The 21,493-nt window shown below is 32.2% G+C and overlaps 2 protein-coding genes across 2 annotated transcripts; both read right to left on the bottom strand.

Annotated features, from left to right (window-relative positions):
• Positions 1-4,031: 4,031 nt before the first annotated feature.
• Positions 4,032-7,241, bottom strand: LOC105336100 (toll-like receptor 4). The gene is made up of 2 exons (XM_066070554.1): positions 6,999-7,241; positions 4,032-6,889 (listed from the first exon to the last, which is right to left on the bottom strand). Exon 2 carries the CDS (start codon positions 6,797-6,799, stop codon positions 4,145-4,147), a length of 2,655 nt encoding a protein of 884 aa, XP_065926626.1. The 5' UTR covers positions 6,800-6,889; positions 6,999-7,241; the 3' UTR covers positions 4,032-4,144.
• A 5,061-nt stretch (positions 7,242-12,302) lies between these two features.
• On the bottom strand, positions 12,303-16,686 carry LOC105336099 (toll-like receptor 4). The gene has a single exon (XM_011440284.4). It carries the CDS (start codon positions 16,510-16,512, stop codon positions 13,900-13,902), a length of 2,613 nt encoding a protein of 870 aa, XP_011438586.3. The 5' UTR covers positions 16,513-16,686; the 3' UTR covers positions 12,303-13,899.
• Between the last annotated feature and the right edge of the window lie 4,807 nt (positions 16,687-21,493).

Here is a 21,493-nt window from a genome sequence, read left to right on the forward strand (position 1 = left end):
ATTTTACAAACAAGTCGGATATGGCCAGTAGTGGCCTCCAGAATCAAGACTTTGGGTGAGTCGGACGTGGCCGAGGCTGGCCGCCGTATTCCAGACTGCCGATTGACAATTGTACATAATTATTTATAAGAATCTGAACAATAAGTATAAATTGACAGGTGATGACATAAGTAAGCTGAGTGAAAGGTTCACAGATATAAAATAATTAAATAAACTCAATAAGTCTTTGATGTCCAAGACATGTAAAGCTGATAATTGCACATTGTTGTTTTAAGAGATTAACAGTCATTGAGACGTGGCACTCTGTCTCTTTGAAATCACATATAGAGTCCGAAAAGTGTCAATCACAAAATAAACTTGTAACTTAGTAAGAAATAAATTGTGAGAAATTACGAAACGGATGTTGAATTTTAAAAGTAAAGTCCAAAATAAAGTTATAATTAAACAGTGAGTTTTGCACGGTGATAGATTCACATTCTATAAGTTTCTATGTGACAGATCTTTAATATGATCGCATTTTACGTTTAAGGTTTGGACGATTGTAGCGAACTGTCCGACACTCCGTGGTATGCAGTAAACTTAGCTCTCCAGTAGTAGAGGCCGTCTCTCTGCTTTTTTTTTTTTAAATACAGGCTACTTCCAAGATAGATGAGAAATTTTAGTATACAACAATAGAACTTTTTTTGTCTTCAACAAAAAGTTAGTTCAGGGCTTTTCGACACCTCTTTTTCTTTTTTTTAATTAAAAATGTCAAGAAAAATCATATTTTTTTTCTTCAAATTCTTCAACGCCTTGGTATAATCAGTTGCCTAAATAAGAACTTATAAGTAATGCAATGTCAAAGAAATATACCTTCAAAACTTTAAAAATAAATATATACTTTTAATTTCTAAAAGGATATTTTTAAAAAATCATAAAAATGCAGTATTTATTTCTATGACAGAAAACTTTGTATGCCTAGAGTATTCACATTCTACGTTCTTTGAGCAAAGCGAGAAAACTCTTTCTGAATTAATTTTTCAAGTAATATTCATGACCTTAAGGGGGATGTGCGGCCATTTTGGCATCATTTTTTGGCCAGTTTCGAGCAGAAACAAGCCAGTTCAAGAAATGTTTACATTCTTACCCTGAAATGTACAAAATGGCCGCACATACCCCTTAAACCTCCTATAATTCCAAAGTATAAACCAAAAAGGTTTCAAAAATAGGATGAAAAAATTTAAAAAAAAAAAAAAAAAAAAAAAAAGGTACAGCTAAAGGGCTGTTTTCAGCTTTGACCCTTCTAATTAATTATCATTCAATATGAAATTAAAAACTTGCACAAAGCTGTCAGCGGATAGTTACAGTGCTGCTATCGTGAAAGTTGACAAAACTATCCTATCCTATCCTATATCCTGTATCCTGCATCCTATCCTGCAAATAAGCTCTATCCTATCCTATCCTATCCCATACTTTTAAAATATAGGAATGTTAGTTAAATGAAACGAAATTTAAGAATTAAATTATTTTATCAATTAATATAGTACTCAAAATGAATAATTAAATCTTAAAACCGAATATTCTTTGAACGGGATAACTTACTTACCTGTGCTACGTAAAATTAAATCGTACGCAGGATGGACACAATAACGTAAACAAACAGGTAAGCGATTTGATTTTTGATTTTATTATATTTATGCATTAAAAAACAGATAAATAACTTCGATGCACTTATTGAGAAACTGTGTAGTCACATATGTTTATCAAGTTATTTTCTTATCACATATATAACTGGGCGTAATTATTATTATTATTCGAGCGATTCGTTTGGCATTAATGTAATCACGATCTAGAAATGAAAAATTCCTTTCGGAAGTTTATATCATTTATAGTTCAACCACTCGGAGTTATTTTTAAAGTATAAATTCTTAAGCAGTTATAGCTAGCTAACATTTATTAATTCGATATGTTCAGGTTATTATCGGACAGAAATATGCGTCCCTGTTATTGGGCATCGAAGAAATTATATGAAACGTGAAGCAATGTCTGTTTCTTGTATACATGTTTATCTTTTAAAATGCCGAATTGGTCGTTTATAAATTCAATTTTTTATTACTTTGCAGACTTTAAATGAAGTAAATACAAAAATATATTTCTGACGTTGTCAAATGTTGCATCGAATTCTCGCAGTAACTCCGTACTTGCGTACGAATTGACAAAGATGTAGCGCCGACATTTTAGCGTGCATCAATGTTATGCACCGCGTTTGTGATATCATAATTATTTTTAAATGGTTTAACTTGTAAAACGTATTAAATTGACTTTGAAAATACATTGTTAAGCCAATTTTCGTTTCGCAAAATAACTCTGAAATATATACTCGAATCTGATTGGCTACAGGATGCAGGATAGGATAGGATAGGATAGGATAGAACTTAACTTTTATATTTCTATCATGTATCGTGCATCCTGCATCCTATCCTATCCTATCCTTGTCAACTTTCAGGATAGCAGCACTGTAACAAAGTTGTGGAGGCAAAATGTGTGCGCAAATATTTTAATTCGCCGGATGCCTGATATACTCCCTGCGTGAAGGTGATTGAAAAAAATTAAAAATGTTTACAATGGAATCTTACGTTTCTCAAACAAATGCTTTCCTCCGTAAGCATGCACATTCTGACCGGTGAAAGGACAAAGTCGATTAGAAAAATGGTTATCACTGACTTTTAAACTATACATGTAACCTTCACTATTGAGCAGAACAAAATTTATTTGCAACGCACACAGTAGGATCTGTTCGTCTACAAAATCATAAGCCAAAGTAAAATATTTTTTCTTTTTTCTTTCCAATGCTTTTTAATTTTCCTGGTATGTTGAAGAGTTTTTTTTTTTTACTTTAATCACCCTTGATGTTCATGATTTTATTTTCCATCTAATAGTTATATTAGACATTTGTGAAACTATTCGAATTTCTTGATTAATGCACTGTTAAGAGTTGTATAATTTGCACAATGAAATATTTTTATCTTTTAAAATAACTTTCAATTAAACATTGGAAAGTTTTTGATTGACAAGCGGCAGTCATATAATAATCGAGTTAACCTTTGAACAAAATGGCGGCGTTTTTGGCTGAAAGAAAAAGTTTTGGCCCTTAGTACCTTAAAATCAACTCTTATTTTTCTGGTTTTCTTAAATATTAAATATTTTAATACGTGTTACCATTAATCCTCGCTTCGCTGCGCTCGGTGTAAAAGCGGGATGAATTGTTAGAGTCAGAGAAAATCTCGGATAACCTTCAGGCTTTCTTATTTCCGTAAAAAACACATGTATGTGGGCCAAGTATTTCAGTCTTGTAATAAATGACGTCGACAACTCGTAGACTATATTAATATCCTTGAAAAGAAGATTGCTGTATAAAGATGTAGGATTTTGTTAAAATTATAAGGTTAAACATTTTGGAAATTATCTTTATTATATACCCATCAATTTTCTGTTTTTGAAACTGTCAATTTTACAGAGTGTGATCCGGATTCCACACTGTGGGTTTCCGATCCCATACACTCTCACTACTCTGAAACTGATGATTTAGTACACATTTAATAACGTCTGTACTTTAGCGCGGGTTAAACGAGTTCGTTCAATTACAGCTTTGTTATATATTACGTAAACGTCATACAATTGATTTTAAAAAGATAGTTCTGTAATTTAAACTTTTAAATAGACAAGGGTGTTATGATTAATTCATCATTGTAACAGTAACTTGTTTCATAAATATATATTTATTATTTTAAAAAAGTAGTTAAAACATATTTTAGGTCAAAAACTCAGTGTAAAATTTGAAAATTTTAAAAGGATGAAAGTGATTGTAATGTACTTTTATTCACATTAATATCGGCAGGTGTTCCATACCATCTTAAAAACCGAAAGTTCATGTATCATAATGTACTTTCGTTGAATGCTTTTTCGGAATTTGTACAATTATTGGTGCTAATATTTTGAAAAGAAAAAAACGCCTTAGCATTCAAATTTTTTTTTGTCAGCAAGAAACTTCATTGTGAGGCTAGTATTTATTTAGCTAATTACATACATGTAATCATATGAATAAATGAAAAAAGTAACACATGACACACATAACAAATTTTTAGGACACTCCAAAACTTTGATTTCAAAGAAATTCTTTTGAAATGATTGATCTTAATCTCTCCCAGAAATCATCTAAGGCACATTGTTCCTCTGGATATTCCGTAAAACACTCCTGCCTTACGAGATCTAAAGTTTGAATAGAAATCGACACATTGCAAACATCAGGAAAAAGAATTAAGTGGACAAAATTTAAGTTTCCCCTGTCCTCGATAGCTTCCATTCTTGACATGTTTAATTCATAGTCTTGCAATTTTGATTTCAAATAACTTTTCGTCACAAGACATACAACTCTTCTGCTATTTTGAATAGCTTCCATAATGGTTTCTCCAAAAGGCGTTCCTACCGGTTCATCTCGGTCCTTGACATACAATTTAAAACCGGCCCCGTTTTCAAGTCTAGGAATTACGTCGGTTAGAACGAATGATAATTCTTTTGGAGAATATGAAATCATTGCATCATATTCATAACATGGCGTTCCCGATTGGAAGTTGGTGAAATAACCCTTATGTTTTCTAAAACGTTGTTTAAATTTATACACCACGTATCGAATCTTCCACTTATTTTTCACAAGAGTTATACCTATGATGATACTTGATAGAAAGGCTGCTGCTATGGAACTTACAATATATATTGTTTGATATGATTTACAGCTTTTACTCAGCAACATAGCTGAAACGTCAGGATCCGAGAAATTGAATTTATGTGAACTTGACGAGGAACACTCATAGTATTCAAAGTTTATAAAATGTTTTCTATGACGTGTAATCCACTCAAGAAATTCTTTACTGTCACAGGAACACAGAAGTTGATTTTCCGACAAATCGATAGTAAGATTTGTTAGTTGGAATAGATTACCAAAAGAGACTCTGGATTTTTTATCAAAAGCTGTTAGTTTATTTTGTTTTAGGTTTATGTATTTCATATTTTTCATATGATCCACTTTCACACGCCACGACGAAAGTTGATTGTTTTGTAAATTTAATGTTCGGAGTTTTTGCATGTTCTTAAACATAGACGTTGAGAGATAAAATATGTTATTGTATGAGAGATCAAGAAACTCTAGGGACACAGTGTTCTCGAATATCTCTCCCTCAGCATCGCTTGCTAGACTCTTTCCAATATTATTTTTAGACGCCTTAAGGATCCGCAATCCTATTGCATACTTCATTATCGATTTCGAAATATAAGAGCAATAATTATTTGACACGTCAGCTATTTCTATGTTTTCAACTCCATAAATAGGTCCATTCCATGAATAGAAGAAATTGTCTTGTACGTAAATTTCTCTTAAACCAGTTGCATTAATTCCAAATTCAGGAGCAATTCCATAAAACCGACTCATATTTGCATATATGACTTCTAGAGTTTTTGGAACAATTATTGTGCCAATGATTTTACCATGCCACCAACTTTTATAAATAAAACTGTTAAGAGAGGCCTGATATTCTTTTACACATTCCTTTGGCGTATGCAATTCCTTGAGCGCTGAGTCAAAGTTATCTGTTTTCTCCGCGCACGTTTCGAAAATTGATTCAGGATAAGGAGGTGGACGAAGCTGTACACTGATATTCAAGACTCGAATATTACGAAAAAAGAAAAAATCTATCATATACCTTCCTTGTGTTAGTTTATTTTCTCCAAACGAAATGATATCTATTGTGTTTGGCAACAGTCGAAGTGCTCCAGGCTCCAATTGCTCAAGTCTGTTCTTTTCAAAGTAGATTTCGGAAATGTTTGTGTGTTTCAAGTTCTCAAAATGACGTTTTAGAATCTTCGTACCGATTCCTGACAAACAATTCATTTCATTACAACGTAACGATTTTATGGAGGTATTATTTAGATTATGAGTTATATTTGGAAGTGATGCAAATCCGAGTTGTTTGTTATGAGAAACATCAAGGTGTTCGAGATATTGGAGCTTTCCAAATGCGCCTTCTTCAATATCCAAAATATCACAAGCAGATACATCCACGTAGATGAGCCGTGGCATATGAAGAAACATATTTTTTGATATTCTTTTGAAACTGCAATTTCCAGTTATGCCGGATAAATCTAATTTTTGCAATCTTGATAGGCTTGCAAATCCTTTTCCAAAAGTCACATTAGTCGGTCCATCAATTTTTAGAGACTGTAATGATATTAATTCTGAAAAAACGTCATCTTTTATTATCGTTCTTTTAAATTGATCTTGTATATTTCCTTTCAAATTCAGTTTAGTGAGAGAATGCAAATCGGCAAAAAGGCCTTTGTACATCAATGATGTATTTATCCGATTTTTCTCTAAATTCAATGATTTTAGATTATATAAACCACGGAAAGGTTTTCTATCAAGATGATGAATCCTATTTCCAGATAAATCGATGTAGCCAACTATCTTTGGGAATCCAACGCTTATGTTGTCGATATGATTATTACTGAGGTCTATCCACGTCACATTTGAATACAACGAAGGAATCTTTACCAGTTGCCGTCTGGAACAATCGACTTTCAGTAGATTATCAGGAACTTTCTGGCATTCACACTCAACGGATCCAAAATGACAGGTGTCCCAGCCTTTCTTAATAAGAGTTGCATTTGTTATCACAAGTAAAGGCAAAGCTATTTGGAGACTTACGCTGAAAATAGCCATCCTGATGATATGTGCAGACAAAGAGCATAAATACGTTGTAATTACCATTTAGAAGCTGTGAAATCATGGACCTCTGTCTTCGTTAAATATAATCTGTAACTGCGAGTGTATCCTTGTCGAAAAGAACGGAAATCCCCTCTGTAATTTTATAAACAGACGCTGTTAATTTCCTTAAAAAGCATTTCGATCATGCACAAAACATGGCAATTTTGTTAAAGATATAATTATGTCATTCAAAATTATTCACCTGGAACTTTTTTGAAATACCCATGTAATCCTTTTCATTTTAAATGTCCTGATTATTTCCATGTAAACTCCATGTGTAAATATTTAATTTGGCACACACGGGTTATTCTTGTCACTTGCTTCCTTCCAAAGAGTGTAGAAACCATAAGGTCGAGATGGTAGTCGACATTGAAATATATTCTGGATTACTGACAGAGTCAATTCATTTCCATCATGGTTCATTTCATATATTTAATATGCAAAGTAACTGATGTTATTGCTTAACCAGGAAGAAATAATAAGTTGGGTTTTTTAAAATTCAGTTCTTCCTATAGTTAGTAATCACATCAAGTATTTAAGTATTAAATCGACACTCAACTTAATGTTTTTAATCCACTTGCTAAATATTCAGCAATATATGCATATAGCTCAACGCCCCAGAAAAACGGATGATATCTCTAAGCATATGTCAGCGACCCATTTTTATGCGACGAAGTACAAAAAATCTACCATGATTCTGATAGTTTCAAATACGAGTGAAGAAAATGCACACATTCTGGTTTGTGTTAATATCTTTAATCGTTTTAATGCACTGTAATACACGGATTAACGCTTTATCGATGATTAAGTTCATAAACCAAAAGTGAAGAAGACTGTCCTTCTAATAATGAAAAAATTAATACAATTGGTTGACCTTAGTAAGTAGATCATATATTTATATAAGAAATTGAATAGAGTTTCCTTTACATAGTTATTATTTGGCATTGTATATTGCCAAAACCTCGCAAACATCTCACCACTTGAAGGTATACCTAGCAATTGATAATTAGTCATTAATCATAGGTTATTTTAAAATATCTGATTTTGATTTAGATACAACTGCTAGGTATCACAAATATTAGAGGCGAGGGTAAAATTACTGTTAATAACACATGTGCACAAAAGTTACGATGACATGAGTATATCGTAGATGTACCTGATCTCTGCTCACCTCTTTATTTTGACAAATATTCACTTAACTACTCTCTCATACACATATTGTACATGAGTAATAGGTCGTTCGAAGAATACGCAAACAGTTTGATTTCGTTTTCTTTTTTTTCTTTTTTCTCTCTCTAACCTCTCCTATTTACAAAAATCCCATTCCTGTATGCCTGCTTGGCTGTAAAAAGTAAGTGGAACCAAATATTTATATGTTGGTTCAACGCTTGCTTCTATTTTTGTCTTTTAAATAGTGATTTATTTACCTTTGAACACCGTGATTTTTCAAAAGTTCATTTATTCTTATGATATATGTAGAAATTGGGAAAACACTCAGTAGATTATAAATCTGGGTAAAGATGGGTTTGTGATTCGTCATATATCTTTAATGTACAGATTCAAAATTTAAGGTTTCATATTATATTTTGAACATACCTAACATTTTTACATTACCCAAAGCGATACACTGTAGATCTAGAGGTATTCGGTTTATTGTTACTTCTTTATTTTGACAAATATTCGCTTGTTTAGTTGTTCTCGAAGACTAAATGTGGCGTAATATCGTGATGCCGTTAAAACGTACTGGCACGTGCGTAAACAAAATTTTATATCTCCTCTACCGACCGCCTAAGTTTCGTGTAAATTGTCTTAGCTAAGCAATAGTACTCCTTTAGTTACAGACTTACGTCGACGTTTAAGGACGATCTTCAGTCCTACTTAGCACTGTCTTAGACTTAAGAACCATTTATTTTGCGAGCTTATGACAGATAAGAATGAAAACGTTTGACTGATTATATAAGCGGCATGGAAATTTCAGGGTATTCAAGATAAAGTTAAAATTCATTTATTTCTTAGAGATATGAGATTTTTCCATGTGATTAAAGTTAAAAATGATAGCAAAAAGGTTAAACATTTTGGGAAATTTTATTTTTAAAAATCAAGCTCTATTCATTATTCATATACAAAGGGTTTTGCTGTCCAAAAATGCAAATCAGAGGATCGAAGTTATACCTACGAACAAAATGGATAGCGACATAATTTATAGCTTCACATAGAGTTCAAATCGCCATGTGAAGACGAACTGTCATACAAATTTAATGTCACTTCGTGTCGACAAATACAATGAAAATATTGTCAGTATGTCTTGTAGAGGTAAAACATGGGGTTCCCCTGCCAGTTTGGAACTTCCTTGTAAATACATGTACTTGAAAGCTGTCAAACACAATCATAATCTAACGATTTTTTTGGGTACATTTTTTTCTTCTTCATGAAACCCAAATATCAACATAATAGCGAACCAATTCCATAGCCCATTGATGTTTTATTAGTTTGAGAAAGAGCAAAACCGAAACTTGTGACTGGGGACTCCACATTTCAAATTAAACATGGCGTTTTTCTAACATGTAATGATTTTTATTAAAGATAAAATAATATTGAATTATCATTGTAAGTATTTTTATATTGAAGATAATGGGTGATTGCATTCGAACTCTTTATTTGTTTAATTTTAAGGATTGTCATTACATTAAGGAGCGTTTTTTAAGATCATATCTGATTAATTCGTTATAAAGAGATTTTATAAGTCCATGTAACAAGGAAACTTGACATTCGTTAAAGTAATAAAAACGATCTTTTTAGAAAAGAAATTGGCCGCTCATTCGTTTGTATCAAATGAAAAAATGGGGGGGGGGGGGGCAGTTTTCAAGCCTTTGAGTTATTGCGCAATCAATTTAACCTTTTTGCACTTGAAATGAAATTTTTGTCCCAGAATAGTTTTAGAATTTAAAATTAATTACAAAATTAGTTTTCTTTTATATATATATATAGTGGTAGGAATCATATTGAAAGTAAATCAAAACTAAATATTGGTAAAACAGTTAAATGAGCAACATTAAAGTCCAGGACCACTATTTCACGTATCGTTTATCATACTGCAACGGCACGCACGGTGGCTGTTGAACTTGCAAAACAATCTCCACTGTTTCCTTGCAAGATCTTAAACGTACGGTGCATTTGCACTTCTTAAAAGTGTCCCAGAATAGTTTTAGAATTTAAAATTAATTACAAAATTAGTTTTCTTTTATATATATATATATAGTGGTAGGAATCATATTGAAAGTAAATCAAAACTAAATATTGGTAAAACAGTTAAATGAGCAACATTAAAGTCCAGGACCACTATTTCACGTATCGTTTATCATACTGCAACGGCACGCACGGTGGCTGTTGAACTTGCAAAACAATCTCCACTGTTTCCTTGCAAGATCTTAAACGTACGGTGCATTTGCACTTCTTAAAAAAAACGTAATATAATTGAACGATTTGACTTGCACTAATGAAACAAGGATATCTCACTTATCACAGTCTTGTTTTTAAAACACGTAATTAATAAAGAAAAAACCCACAAAAAAACCCTGGTCCTTAAATTTATTAGTTATTTAAGAAAATAGATTTGATAAATATGGCTCTTTGTGAAACTACTTGGAATAGCGGAAGCTTCTACTTTGACGATGTTTGTTTTTTGTTTACTTTTGCAGTTGTGCTATTCATAGAAACACTTGCAATTTGCACGCCTTTAGCCAGTACTTTGCTCGTTTTATAGTAGATTTTATACAAATCAGCACTAATGCCATCTCCTATGATGTTTTAAACTTGTCCACAAAGTATCTCATCGTTAATATCCTAACTTTAAGCTGATTGTACAAAAGAAACAAATCAACAATGCCATGCACTCGCCATGCTATTGAAGTTGATTAAATGCACATGTACTTTCTATATCTACAGTAGCGCAATTTTGGCAAGATTGTAGACTTAACAGAAAACACTGCGGTACATATTATAACAAAATTGTTATGGACGTTATTATTTGAACACATTAAAAACTATAAATCTATTTTATTTTATGTAAACAGAATGAGCACGATGTGCATTTTATCGTTTTAATAGTCTAATATTTTTAAAATTGGTAACCAGTCATGTGTACATGTATACTATTTTACATAGGCATGTTATCAGCAACTGTTACAGTTTATATTTGTAAAGAGCAAACATATCTTTTTTTAAATTTCTATCTCTCATACTCGCACTATTTAGTTGCTTTTACTTGTATGTAATGACCAACCCCTGTCTTCAAGCTCAAATACTAGTACTTTGCAAATAAATTTTGAAAACACTCTGTTTGGTGTTTATTAATAATAAACATTAGACATTAACCATGCGTGCACGGGTTGGGTAAAGGGTGAAATTAACATGATTTTTCGGGAATAGGTTAAAGGGGCATGGTCATAATTTTGGTCAAAATTTATTATCCTGATTTTAATGTTTACAATGCTTTAATAAGGCACATGTAACAGGCAACAAAAATTTGAGTGTCAATCGTTGAGTTATAAGCAAGTTACAGAGCTTACAATTCTTTGCTATGAAAACAAAGCTTTTGTTTACATTTTTAATGTTGAAATAAAACTTCCAGTCTTAGACCTAAAATGAATTTAACGTTAGAACTGTTAACGAGCCTTGTTTACACGAAAAAGAATTGTGGGCTCTGTATCTTGCTTATAACTCTACGACTGACTCTCAAATTTCATTAGATCATTAGAAATGCATTTCGAAAGCACTGTAAACAATAAAAACAGAAAAATAAAATTTGACCAAAATCGTGACCATGCTCTTTTATGGTTTTGTTGCAAAAACCATGCGATCTTAAATGATAAACAGATTTATTATTTGCATAATCAAAAGATATAAATTGAATAAAAGAATTCAACAACGAATAACATCCTCCGCCTCCCTGCATCTATGCATGAGATATTAGCAGTTCTAGCTATTGTATACAAGGTTATTTTCGCCCCGTATAATTTTCGCCCTTTTACATTTGTAAACAGTTTCGCCCCGTCTTGAATTCGCCCAGACACAGTTGTGTTTAAAAAGAGATGATACGAGACATTGGAATTCGTCCAGTCTTAAATTCGCCCACTCACAACGAGGGCGAAAGTGGCCAAAATAAAACAGGGCGAATATTTCCCTGTATACAGTATACCTGGTGTTATCGTAAAACTTGTTCTGTACAGTTCAAGTGCATCGATTAATAGCCAAAGTCATCAACAGAGTCATTCTCGGCATTAATAAATTGATAATCACAGATAGAAAAAAATAAGTACCGATTGGAGACATTCAGTCTGGAACAATGTTCACACTTTTTAAAACGAAAATCTTTCAATTTACTTGTATTTAAGCACAAATAATCGAGTCCGTAAATTTTATATAGTAAAAAAGATGTAAATGTGTAAATATCATTCACAAATGCAATACAAAAATAACATTTGGAAAACAAAATGAATAATGATGAATATTAATTATTGGTGCGTCAGGTTGGGAGGTTGGTAAATAAGAATATGAGTCTCAAACCGCTTTTCTAGCAAGAAAAAGAGAGATAACTCTAACAAAATACAAAGAACTGCAGGAAAAAGGATGGAATAATACTTGATTGTCAACGTAAAATGCACCAATGAACAATATCCACAACAACACGATAGAACTTATTCTTAATAGAATAATATGCATAAATCGAGATGATAACACACACACACACACACACACACACACAGACACAGACACAGACACACACACACACACACACACACACACACACACACACACACACACACACACACACCCACACCCACACACACACACACACACACACACACACACACACACACACACACACACACACACAATATGTACACGATATACAAGGATCATCGTTCATGTTTCTATCATATAGCCTATATTATTTTTTTCAACCAGAGTCTACACTGCTCTGTTTTTTGCCAATTTGAATGACAATGTTAACAACATGTTGAATTGAAAAGAGCATTTTATTAAATTAAGTATAATACAAATGATAGTTTAGAATTAGCACACTATAAAAACCGATATATTGAAAAACAAGATATATACATGTCAATATGATTCACACACATTAAGAGATGATGTTGGGGCTTTTGTATAAACACCAAAATATAAATGAGTAATATTTAGTGATAAAAACTAAGAAGGACGATAACTAATGCTAAATATCAACATGTTCGTGCTGTAAAGATTTATGAAACTGTAACATCTGCGTCTGGATTTTCTTTAAAACAACAAAATAATTTTTTTTTTTTTAAAAACCCCAGTCATTTAATGTTTAGGATATATTGTTTCAAATGCTTGTGCGCTACACATTTTGTTTGCCATCACAGGAACGTACTTGTGGTTTAAATAAAGGAAGATGAATATATTATTATGAACAAGAGTACTTTCCAGATGGTCATTTTAACAAATATACTACTGTGTACAATAGGAATATTTTTGGTGTTTGAGTGAAACACACAGACTGCGAGGTCAAACAAATTTTTAAAACTAAAATAAAAATAGGGTAATCACTCTTCAGTTTCAAATCATCGTAAAAATAGATTTCATTTCATGATATTGTAGCGCATCTAAGAATGTGATTGTACCTTACTCTGGCTTCACAAATATTCGCTGAACACCGATTTTCGTCGTCTAGTCTATCAAAGAAATTATATGTTTATTGTGGTTAGTATCTGACAACTTAAAGTACTTATAGGGCCACTGTCCACGAACTCACGTATTTACAAAAATTCAAGCGAACAAATATTGATGGAACCCACAATATGTACATTATAGGTCAATTGCTTTGATTCTTACAGTTTTACATTCAAAGGATCACATATGGTGCAACGGCATCCAAAAACTAATCAACAATTAAAAAAACTTTAAAATGTACAAAAGAACCCAAAATCAGTATGTTTGAATATATGTTTCTGATTTCAGACTTTTTCAATACAATAAATTGTTCACTCAACATTAGAAATTCATAATACTTGAAATACAATTAATTGATGAAATACAAATTTAATTTTATTAGTCGCTTTTGTTTACAAGTTTATATTCCCTCCCAAGGCATCCCTCAATTCTCTCCAGAAGTGATCATTATTCCCATCTTCTTCAGGACAATCTATTATATTGTTATCCAAATTAGAGATTTCATCAGGAATAGATACATTTGGAAAACGAATGATGCGACATAAAAAGTTTTCTTGGTTATGGTCAAGGTTTTCTTGGTTATTGATGAGGACTTCTTCCTGATCTATATGTGATTCCATATGCTTTCTAATCATGGCCAATTCGAAACATTGCCTTTTTGATTTTAGGTAGTTTTTTGTCACAAGACATACAGCTTTTCCACTATTTTTAATGGAATTTCTTATGGCGTTTATGGTCATCCCCGCGTGTGGATCATCACGGTGCCTGACAAATAACTTAAAATTATGTTGGGCTTCAAGGTTTGGGACCACATATTTAAGAACAATTGGCAAATCTTTCTCTGCATATGAAATCATTGCATGAAAACTTCCATCCTCTGACTGATTATCTTCATAACAAAAAACATTTTTGAAAATGTTTAAAATCTTAAAAAAAACATCTTTTAATTCCCATTTTTTTTTCACTAGAATGTAAATGACGACGCTAAAAAAGAGGACAACTGATGCAGCACTACAAATATATTTAATGAGATTTGATTTACAGTTTTCCTTTAACAAAACTGAAGAAGCTTCAACATCGGAAAAATTAAATTTTTGTGAACTTGACAAAGAACATTCGTAGCGTTTAATGTTTTTAAAGTGATTTTTATGAAGCGTAATCCATTCCAGAAAATCTGCGGTTTTACAAGAACATAAGACTTGGTTTTCAGATAAATCTATCATAAGGTTTGATGTTTGAAATAAATTTTCGAATGACTTTCGCGCGTCCATTTCAAATGTTGTTAGTTTGTTCTGTTTTAGATTGATGAATTTCATATTTTTCATATGATTTATTTTAACTCGCCAAATCGATATTTGATTGTTTTGTAAATTTAATATTTGCAATTGTGGCATATTTTTAAAAACTAACTCTGATAAAGCAATAATATTATTGTACGACAGATCAAGAACTTCTAAAGATTTAGTGTTTTTAAAGATTTCTCCCTCAATATCGTTCGACAGGCTTTTACCAATATCATTTTTTGACATTTTTAAGAACTTTACGCCTTTCGCGTAATTTAAGAACGATTTTGAGATGTGTGAGCAATAATTGTTAGACATGTCGGCTATTTCTACATTTTCAATGCCCCGAACTGGACCGTCCCAGGAAAACAAAAAATTGTCTTGTATGTAAAGTTCTCTTAAGCCAGTTGCATTTATACCACATTCAGGTATTCTGCTAAAAAGTCGACTCATATTTGCATATAAAACCTTTAGACTTTTTGGTAAAATAATTGTCCAATTCAAGTGCCAACTTTTGGAAGGAAGAAAGCTCAAGGGAGCTCTTTTAGTTTCAGACACATCAAACTTTGCAGCTAAGACATCTGATTTTTCTTTGCAAGTATCAAATATCGATTCCGGATATGGAGGTGGACGGAGCTGCAGGCTCATATTATAAACACGTATATTTTGCAAAAAGGAAAAATCTATGAGATATCTTCCAGTCGTAAGTTTATTTTCTCCAAAAGAAATTAATGTTAAATTGATGGGTAAGAGTCGAAGTGCTTGTGGTTCAAGTTGTTCTAGTCTGTTCTTTTCAAAGTAGATTTCAGAAATGTTTGTGTGTTTCAAGTTCTCCAGATGACGTTTCAAAATCATTGTACCCATTCCTGTTAAACAGTTTATTCCATTAGCGCGCAATGTTTTAATCGAAGTGTCCTTTAGATTATGAGTTATATTTGGAAGTGACGCAAATCCAAGTTCCCTGTTATGAGATACATCAAGGTGTTTAAGTTTACGAAGCTTTCCAAATGTGCCTTTTTCAATATCCAAAACACTGCAAGCAGAAACGTCAATGTAGACAAGTCGTGTCAAATATAAAAACATATTTCGAGAAATTTTTTTTAAACTGCAATTTCCTGTAATTCCTGACAAATCTAGATTTTGGAGGTGTGTAAGATTTGCAAACCTTTTTCCAAATGTGGCATTAGGTGATCCGTCAATTTTCAGAGTTTTTAATGAACTCAGCTCTGCAAAGACTTCGTCTTTTATGACCGTTTCTGTAATTTCGTTTCTTATATTTCCTTTAAAACTTAATTCAGTAAGAGAATGAAGATCAGAAAATACACCTTGATATAGTAATGATATATTAAGCACATTTCTTTCTAAATTCAAAGTTTTTAAATGAAATAATCCAAGAAATGGTTGACCATCAAGATGTTGTATCTTATTTGCAGATAAATCGATGTAGCGAACATTCTTTGGAAACCCACTGGTAATTTCTTCTATAAGATTATTACTTAAGTCGACCCATATTACACTTGAGGAAAATGTTGGAATGTTTAGGAGTCGCCTTCCGGAACAATCAACTTTCAGTTGATTATTTGGAACATTCTGGCAAACACATTCAACTGATCTAAATTGACATACGTTCCATGTCGTTTTACTGAAAGTAGCATTTGTAATCAGAAGTAAATACAAAAGGCTTTTGCACAAGAACAAATCCAGCTTGAGTTCTTTTTCCATTCTAAAGCGATGGCAACAGCTAAATGTAGCTAGTGCCGAGATTTATTTAAACCGAAAACAGATAAATGTGGAAAATCCTTCAATATTTTGAAAATCCAAATAGTCATTCAAAGACATTTAAATTACCACAAGTATTGTTGAGATTCATAAAATGCCTCTATCTTCGGATTATTCATAAACATTTTTACAATGTGTTTTTCCTACATTCATGAAATATAGCTGTTTCTAAATTCAAATATTCTTTCGCATTTCGTATCAATGCTCATAAATTGCCTGACCAACAAGTTGATTACGTAATATTTACAATAGGTTGGAATTAGTCATACATGTATTTGATGACACGATAAAACACCATTGTGAAACCTTAATCCATGCATTGTTTTTTTTTCCATTTAAATCAGATAATTATGTAAATATCAGTCGATAAGGTATTCGGTATTAATTTACACCAATATTTAATTAGGTCTTTTATTCAGAGGCAATATGGAGCCCAGCAATATGTCAAAATCAAAAGTTCTACACAAATCTCCTTTTTTTATATATTTTCCAGCGGATCTTTACTGAAAAAAAAAGTTACCACAAGTTTACCAACAATGCTTGACTACAAATACAATTCTATGTTTATCTCAATTCACATATAACGCATTAAGAACAGATAACACTTTAAGAACGGTAACAAAAATTTGTAGATGAGGATTTGGTAACATTAACTATGTTTTATATAACACACTTAAGTATTATTCTGTGTGACGAAAACAAAATACGTATGTGATACATACTTTTTACGGTTATGTTTAAAGCTACTTGATCTGATTTTATATCAAATTGTGTGTACGCTTTTAAATAATGGTTGGCTAAGTATATGAATAAATAGACATTGCAGTAGTTTTCCCAGTCAATGTAAGCCAAAAAAAAAGATACAAAATTTGTTAACAAAACAAACGACATAAAATAGTATACTGGTACATTGCCTCATGTAAAAATTCACCCCTGACGTCGAGACGGGTATGGTTGTTTTAACGACTTTAACATCGCTATAAATAAAGGTCGTAATGTTCAGGAAAATTACAAATTAACCTATGTACGTTTTGTTCGCTAATATTTCTGAAGTCTGCTTTGTTTACAATCGATGCATGGCATGCGGGTTGAATAACCCAATCATTCTGGAGACAAAACCAAACGGTTCCCTTTTCTTAACATTCCCATGATGCTTTTGTTTTGGGGTTTTTTTTGCCCAAAAAGAAATAATTTTTATTTACTTTGAATACTAGGAGACCAATTCTAAAAAAATTAGTCCATAACTTTCTAAGATAATTATATATGGAAAATTATTTGATACTGTAAAAAGAACAAAAATCGGATCAAGCAGCTTTAAAGAAATAAATAGCAGTCAATCTAGTTAGTAAGGACCAACAGATGTCTGATTATTCATTATGAGTAGACCTGTTTTAGGCATATTCTATATAGATTACATGTAATTGTCTTTTATATTTATTTTAAGCAGTCCAATATGAATAATATAAAAACAAATCTACCGAATAAAACCATATAGATGTATTGATCGATCCAGGAGCTATAATCACCACAGACTATTTCAAAAATATAATATAATGCCTAGCTCCCATTCCACAGACATATTTAAATGTACGTATTGAAAAATTGCATTGGTTACCTGCGGAGCTGTAATATAAAACAGGAGGCCAATTGGCCTTAACGGTCACCTGAGTAGCATATATCCCATACACAAACTTGTCATGTAGTCTCATATATGCATCTAATTAATAAGTTTGTAATGACGACAACATTAACGTTATATGCATTAACATCTATACATCCATTTTGGCCCTGCCCAAGAGTCAAAACCACTCGTTGAGGGGACATAAAAATTATAATTTCAGTAGAGGACTTCCTGGTAAACATAATTATTAGTCAGGTTTTTTTTTATCTGTGTGAGAATAGAGAAGAAGAGTTTAAACATTATACATGTATGCATAAACACTATATTGCCATATTGCCCCCCCCCCCTTATGTCCTGAACCCCTGACCCAGGGGCCATGAATTTCATAATTTAGTTAAAGGAGATTGTGGATATCATAACCATGTATTCAGTTTTTTGCCCACTTGTGTGGGAGTAGAGAAGAAGATTTTTTAAGATTTAAAACATTTTTACTATATGGCCATATTGGCCCCACCCTAGAGCCTGAACCCCTGACCCATGAATTTCACAATTTTGATAGAGGGCCTCATGGACATCATAATCATGCATTTAGTTTTTAACAAATATATATGGGAGTAGAGAAGATTTTCCAAGATTTAATACACTTTTACTATATGGCCATATTGGCCCTGCCCTAGAGCCAGAACCCCTGACCCAGGGGCCATAAATTTCACAATTTTGGTAGAGGGCTTCATGGACTTCATAACCATGCAACCAGTTTTATCCTCACATGTGTGGGAGAAGAGAAGAAGATTTTTGAAAATTTGGCTTTTTTTTGCATATTTGGCCCCGCCCGTGGCACCCCAGGGGTGGTAGAGCCATGAATGTCACAATTTAGATTCTTCCATAGAGATGCTTCACACCAAAAATGGTAACGAACGGCCTGGTGGTGTTTAAGAAGAAGTTAAAAATGTAAAATTGTTAACGCACGACGACGGACGAAGACCAATTGCAATAGGTCACATGACTCAGGTGACCTAAAAATCGAACTGCCAAAGTTTATCTTCTAGACAACAGGTACACAAACATGGATATGGTGCCATAGCAATATTTAATAATCTAATAATTGTGTCCACCGTTTGTTTCCTTCAATTGAAATTAAACGAAAACTGTTCATGAGAACATTTTAAATTCTCACCGCCATTAGAAATGATTTATCATATACAAAAAAAAGTCTTCATCTATAACAATTCTATCAAAAACAGTCAATATTTATAGCTATTATAGCTATCGGTATTTAGAAAATGTCTTTTGAATTAGAAGAAATTTTGGAAAAAATAATTAAACATTAATTTACAATGCAGGTATCATATATTTTCAAATTCGAAATAAATTGCATGGTTGAAAAACAAAACAAAAAAACCAAAAAATTGCTATCACATAAACTTCTTAAAATGCATTGTTCCGATGAACAATACCTGAAAGAAACTGTGTGTGTGTGTGTGTGTGTGTGTGTGTGTGTATATATATATATATATATATATATATATATATATATATATATATATATATATATATATATATATATATATATATATGTATTTTTTTTTTTTTTTTTTTTTTTAAATTCTTAAATGTTAGTGTTTTCCAAACAATGAAGATGACCTTTCAATGATTGCACTCATTTATTTCTCTAACATTTGTTCTACTGTCAGGAATATTTTAATCAACTAAAGTTTTCTTTTTACTAAGACTAAATCTTGAGGTGACAAGAATCCGAAGTAACATAGACGGGGAATATTAAGGGGCTTGGGGCATTTAAGCATTAAAGCGCGCATTTAATAATAAACAGAGATATAAAGTCGTAGCATTATTGATGCATGTCTAAGGAATATTTTTTTAAACTTCACCTCTTCTCAAACCATCGAAATCCAGATTTTGTTAACTGATTTAACATTTACAAATAACATATTTCATTTCTAGAATCGATAAGTCGATGTAAATATTATTTTTTGGAAACTAATTGAAACTAATATGTCTTTGTGACTGAAATGAACATGTTTTCATGTCATGCTGAGTAGAACACTAGATGCTATCAATTTTTCTTTCGACCAATCAAATTTCAGAAATTTGTTTTTACCTTTCTAGCATAAACATTTAACCAGACTCACTGATGCCCTAGCCTTCATTAAAATGTGCAATCGTTATCAACAAAAATCAAAGTTGGTTTAGACATATTTGTTTAACAAAGAGAAATTCAAATAAACAACTACTTAGGTTTTCATTTTCTACTGATGCTTCTATTCGTCAATTTTCACATTATTGGTATCATTGCAATTGGGAATTCATGGGTAAGCCCCTGAATTCTTGTGACATTGTACAGTTCTTTAAATTCACCGTCAAACGAAACATTTAATATGTATCATGATTTGACATTTTTAAAACGAAACGACACGGTCATCTTTTCTAGGTACATCATTTAAGCTCGATAAATAATTCCATAGGGAGCAATTGACAAAAAACGATTCATAGATAGAATGGTCAAGAGTCTAAGATGTTACCCATATTGACCCGCTTTTTATAGATTGTTGAAAAAAGTACGATGGATTTCCATATGTCTGGTTAATATAAATAGACAGTATTTATAATGAATTAGCGGCATTCAGTTCCTCGTCTCTTGTGGACCATAAACAGGTAAACATGAGGTCGTTGGACAGATATTATTAGTCCCCTACCGGTTTTCACCGTAGGGGACTATAGGTTTCCTCTGCGTCCGTCAGTCTGTCTGTCTGCTGCCTGACTGTCTGTCTGTCTTTCTGTCCGTCCGTCCGTCTGTCTGTCCCACTTCAGTTTTCCACACTTTTTTTCTTTATGCGTTTGAGGAATAATATGAAATTTGCTGAACAGCTTCAAAATGTCAAACTACAGATCAAGTTTACACTTTTGTAGCGTCTGGTTGACACATTTTCGAGAAAATTAATTTTTTATATTCAATTTTTTTAATGTTTGGGTTCGATATTCTGCATAACAGTGCTTTGTTGTCACAATTTCCACAAACCGGTAGGGGACGTGTATTGCTAATGCAATACTCTCTGAATGATTGTACTATTTACATTGTATATTGATTGTGCAGATGTCAACGAGTACTCGAGAATTTGACTATCGCTCGACCATCGTCTGATATTTTCTTAGTCCATTACTCGTCATAAAGGAAATAAAATTTGAAAGATTTTTCGTTAACACAATAGTTTTAGCTGCGAACTAAATAATAGCTTTGTCTTGGTATATGTTTTGAAAATTTGTAAGTGACAATGGTTGTCTCTG

This window comes from Magallana gigas, chromosome 9, assembly GCF_963853765.1.
Source record: "Magallana gigas chromosome 9, xbMagGiga1.1, whole genome shotgun sequence".
In the NCBI taxonomy this organism is placed as follows: domain Eukaryota; kingdom Metazoa; phylum Mollusca; class Bivalvia; order Ostreida; family Ostreidae; genus Magallana; species Magallana gigas.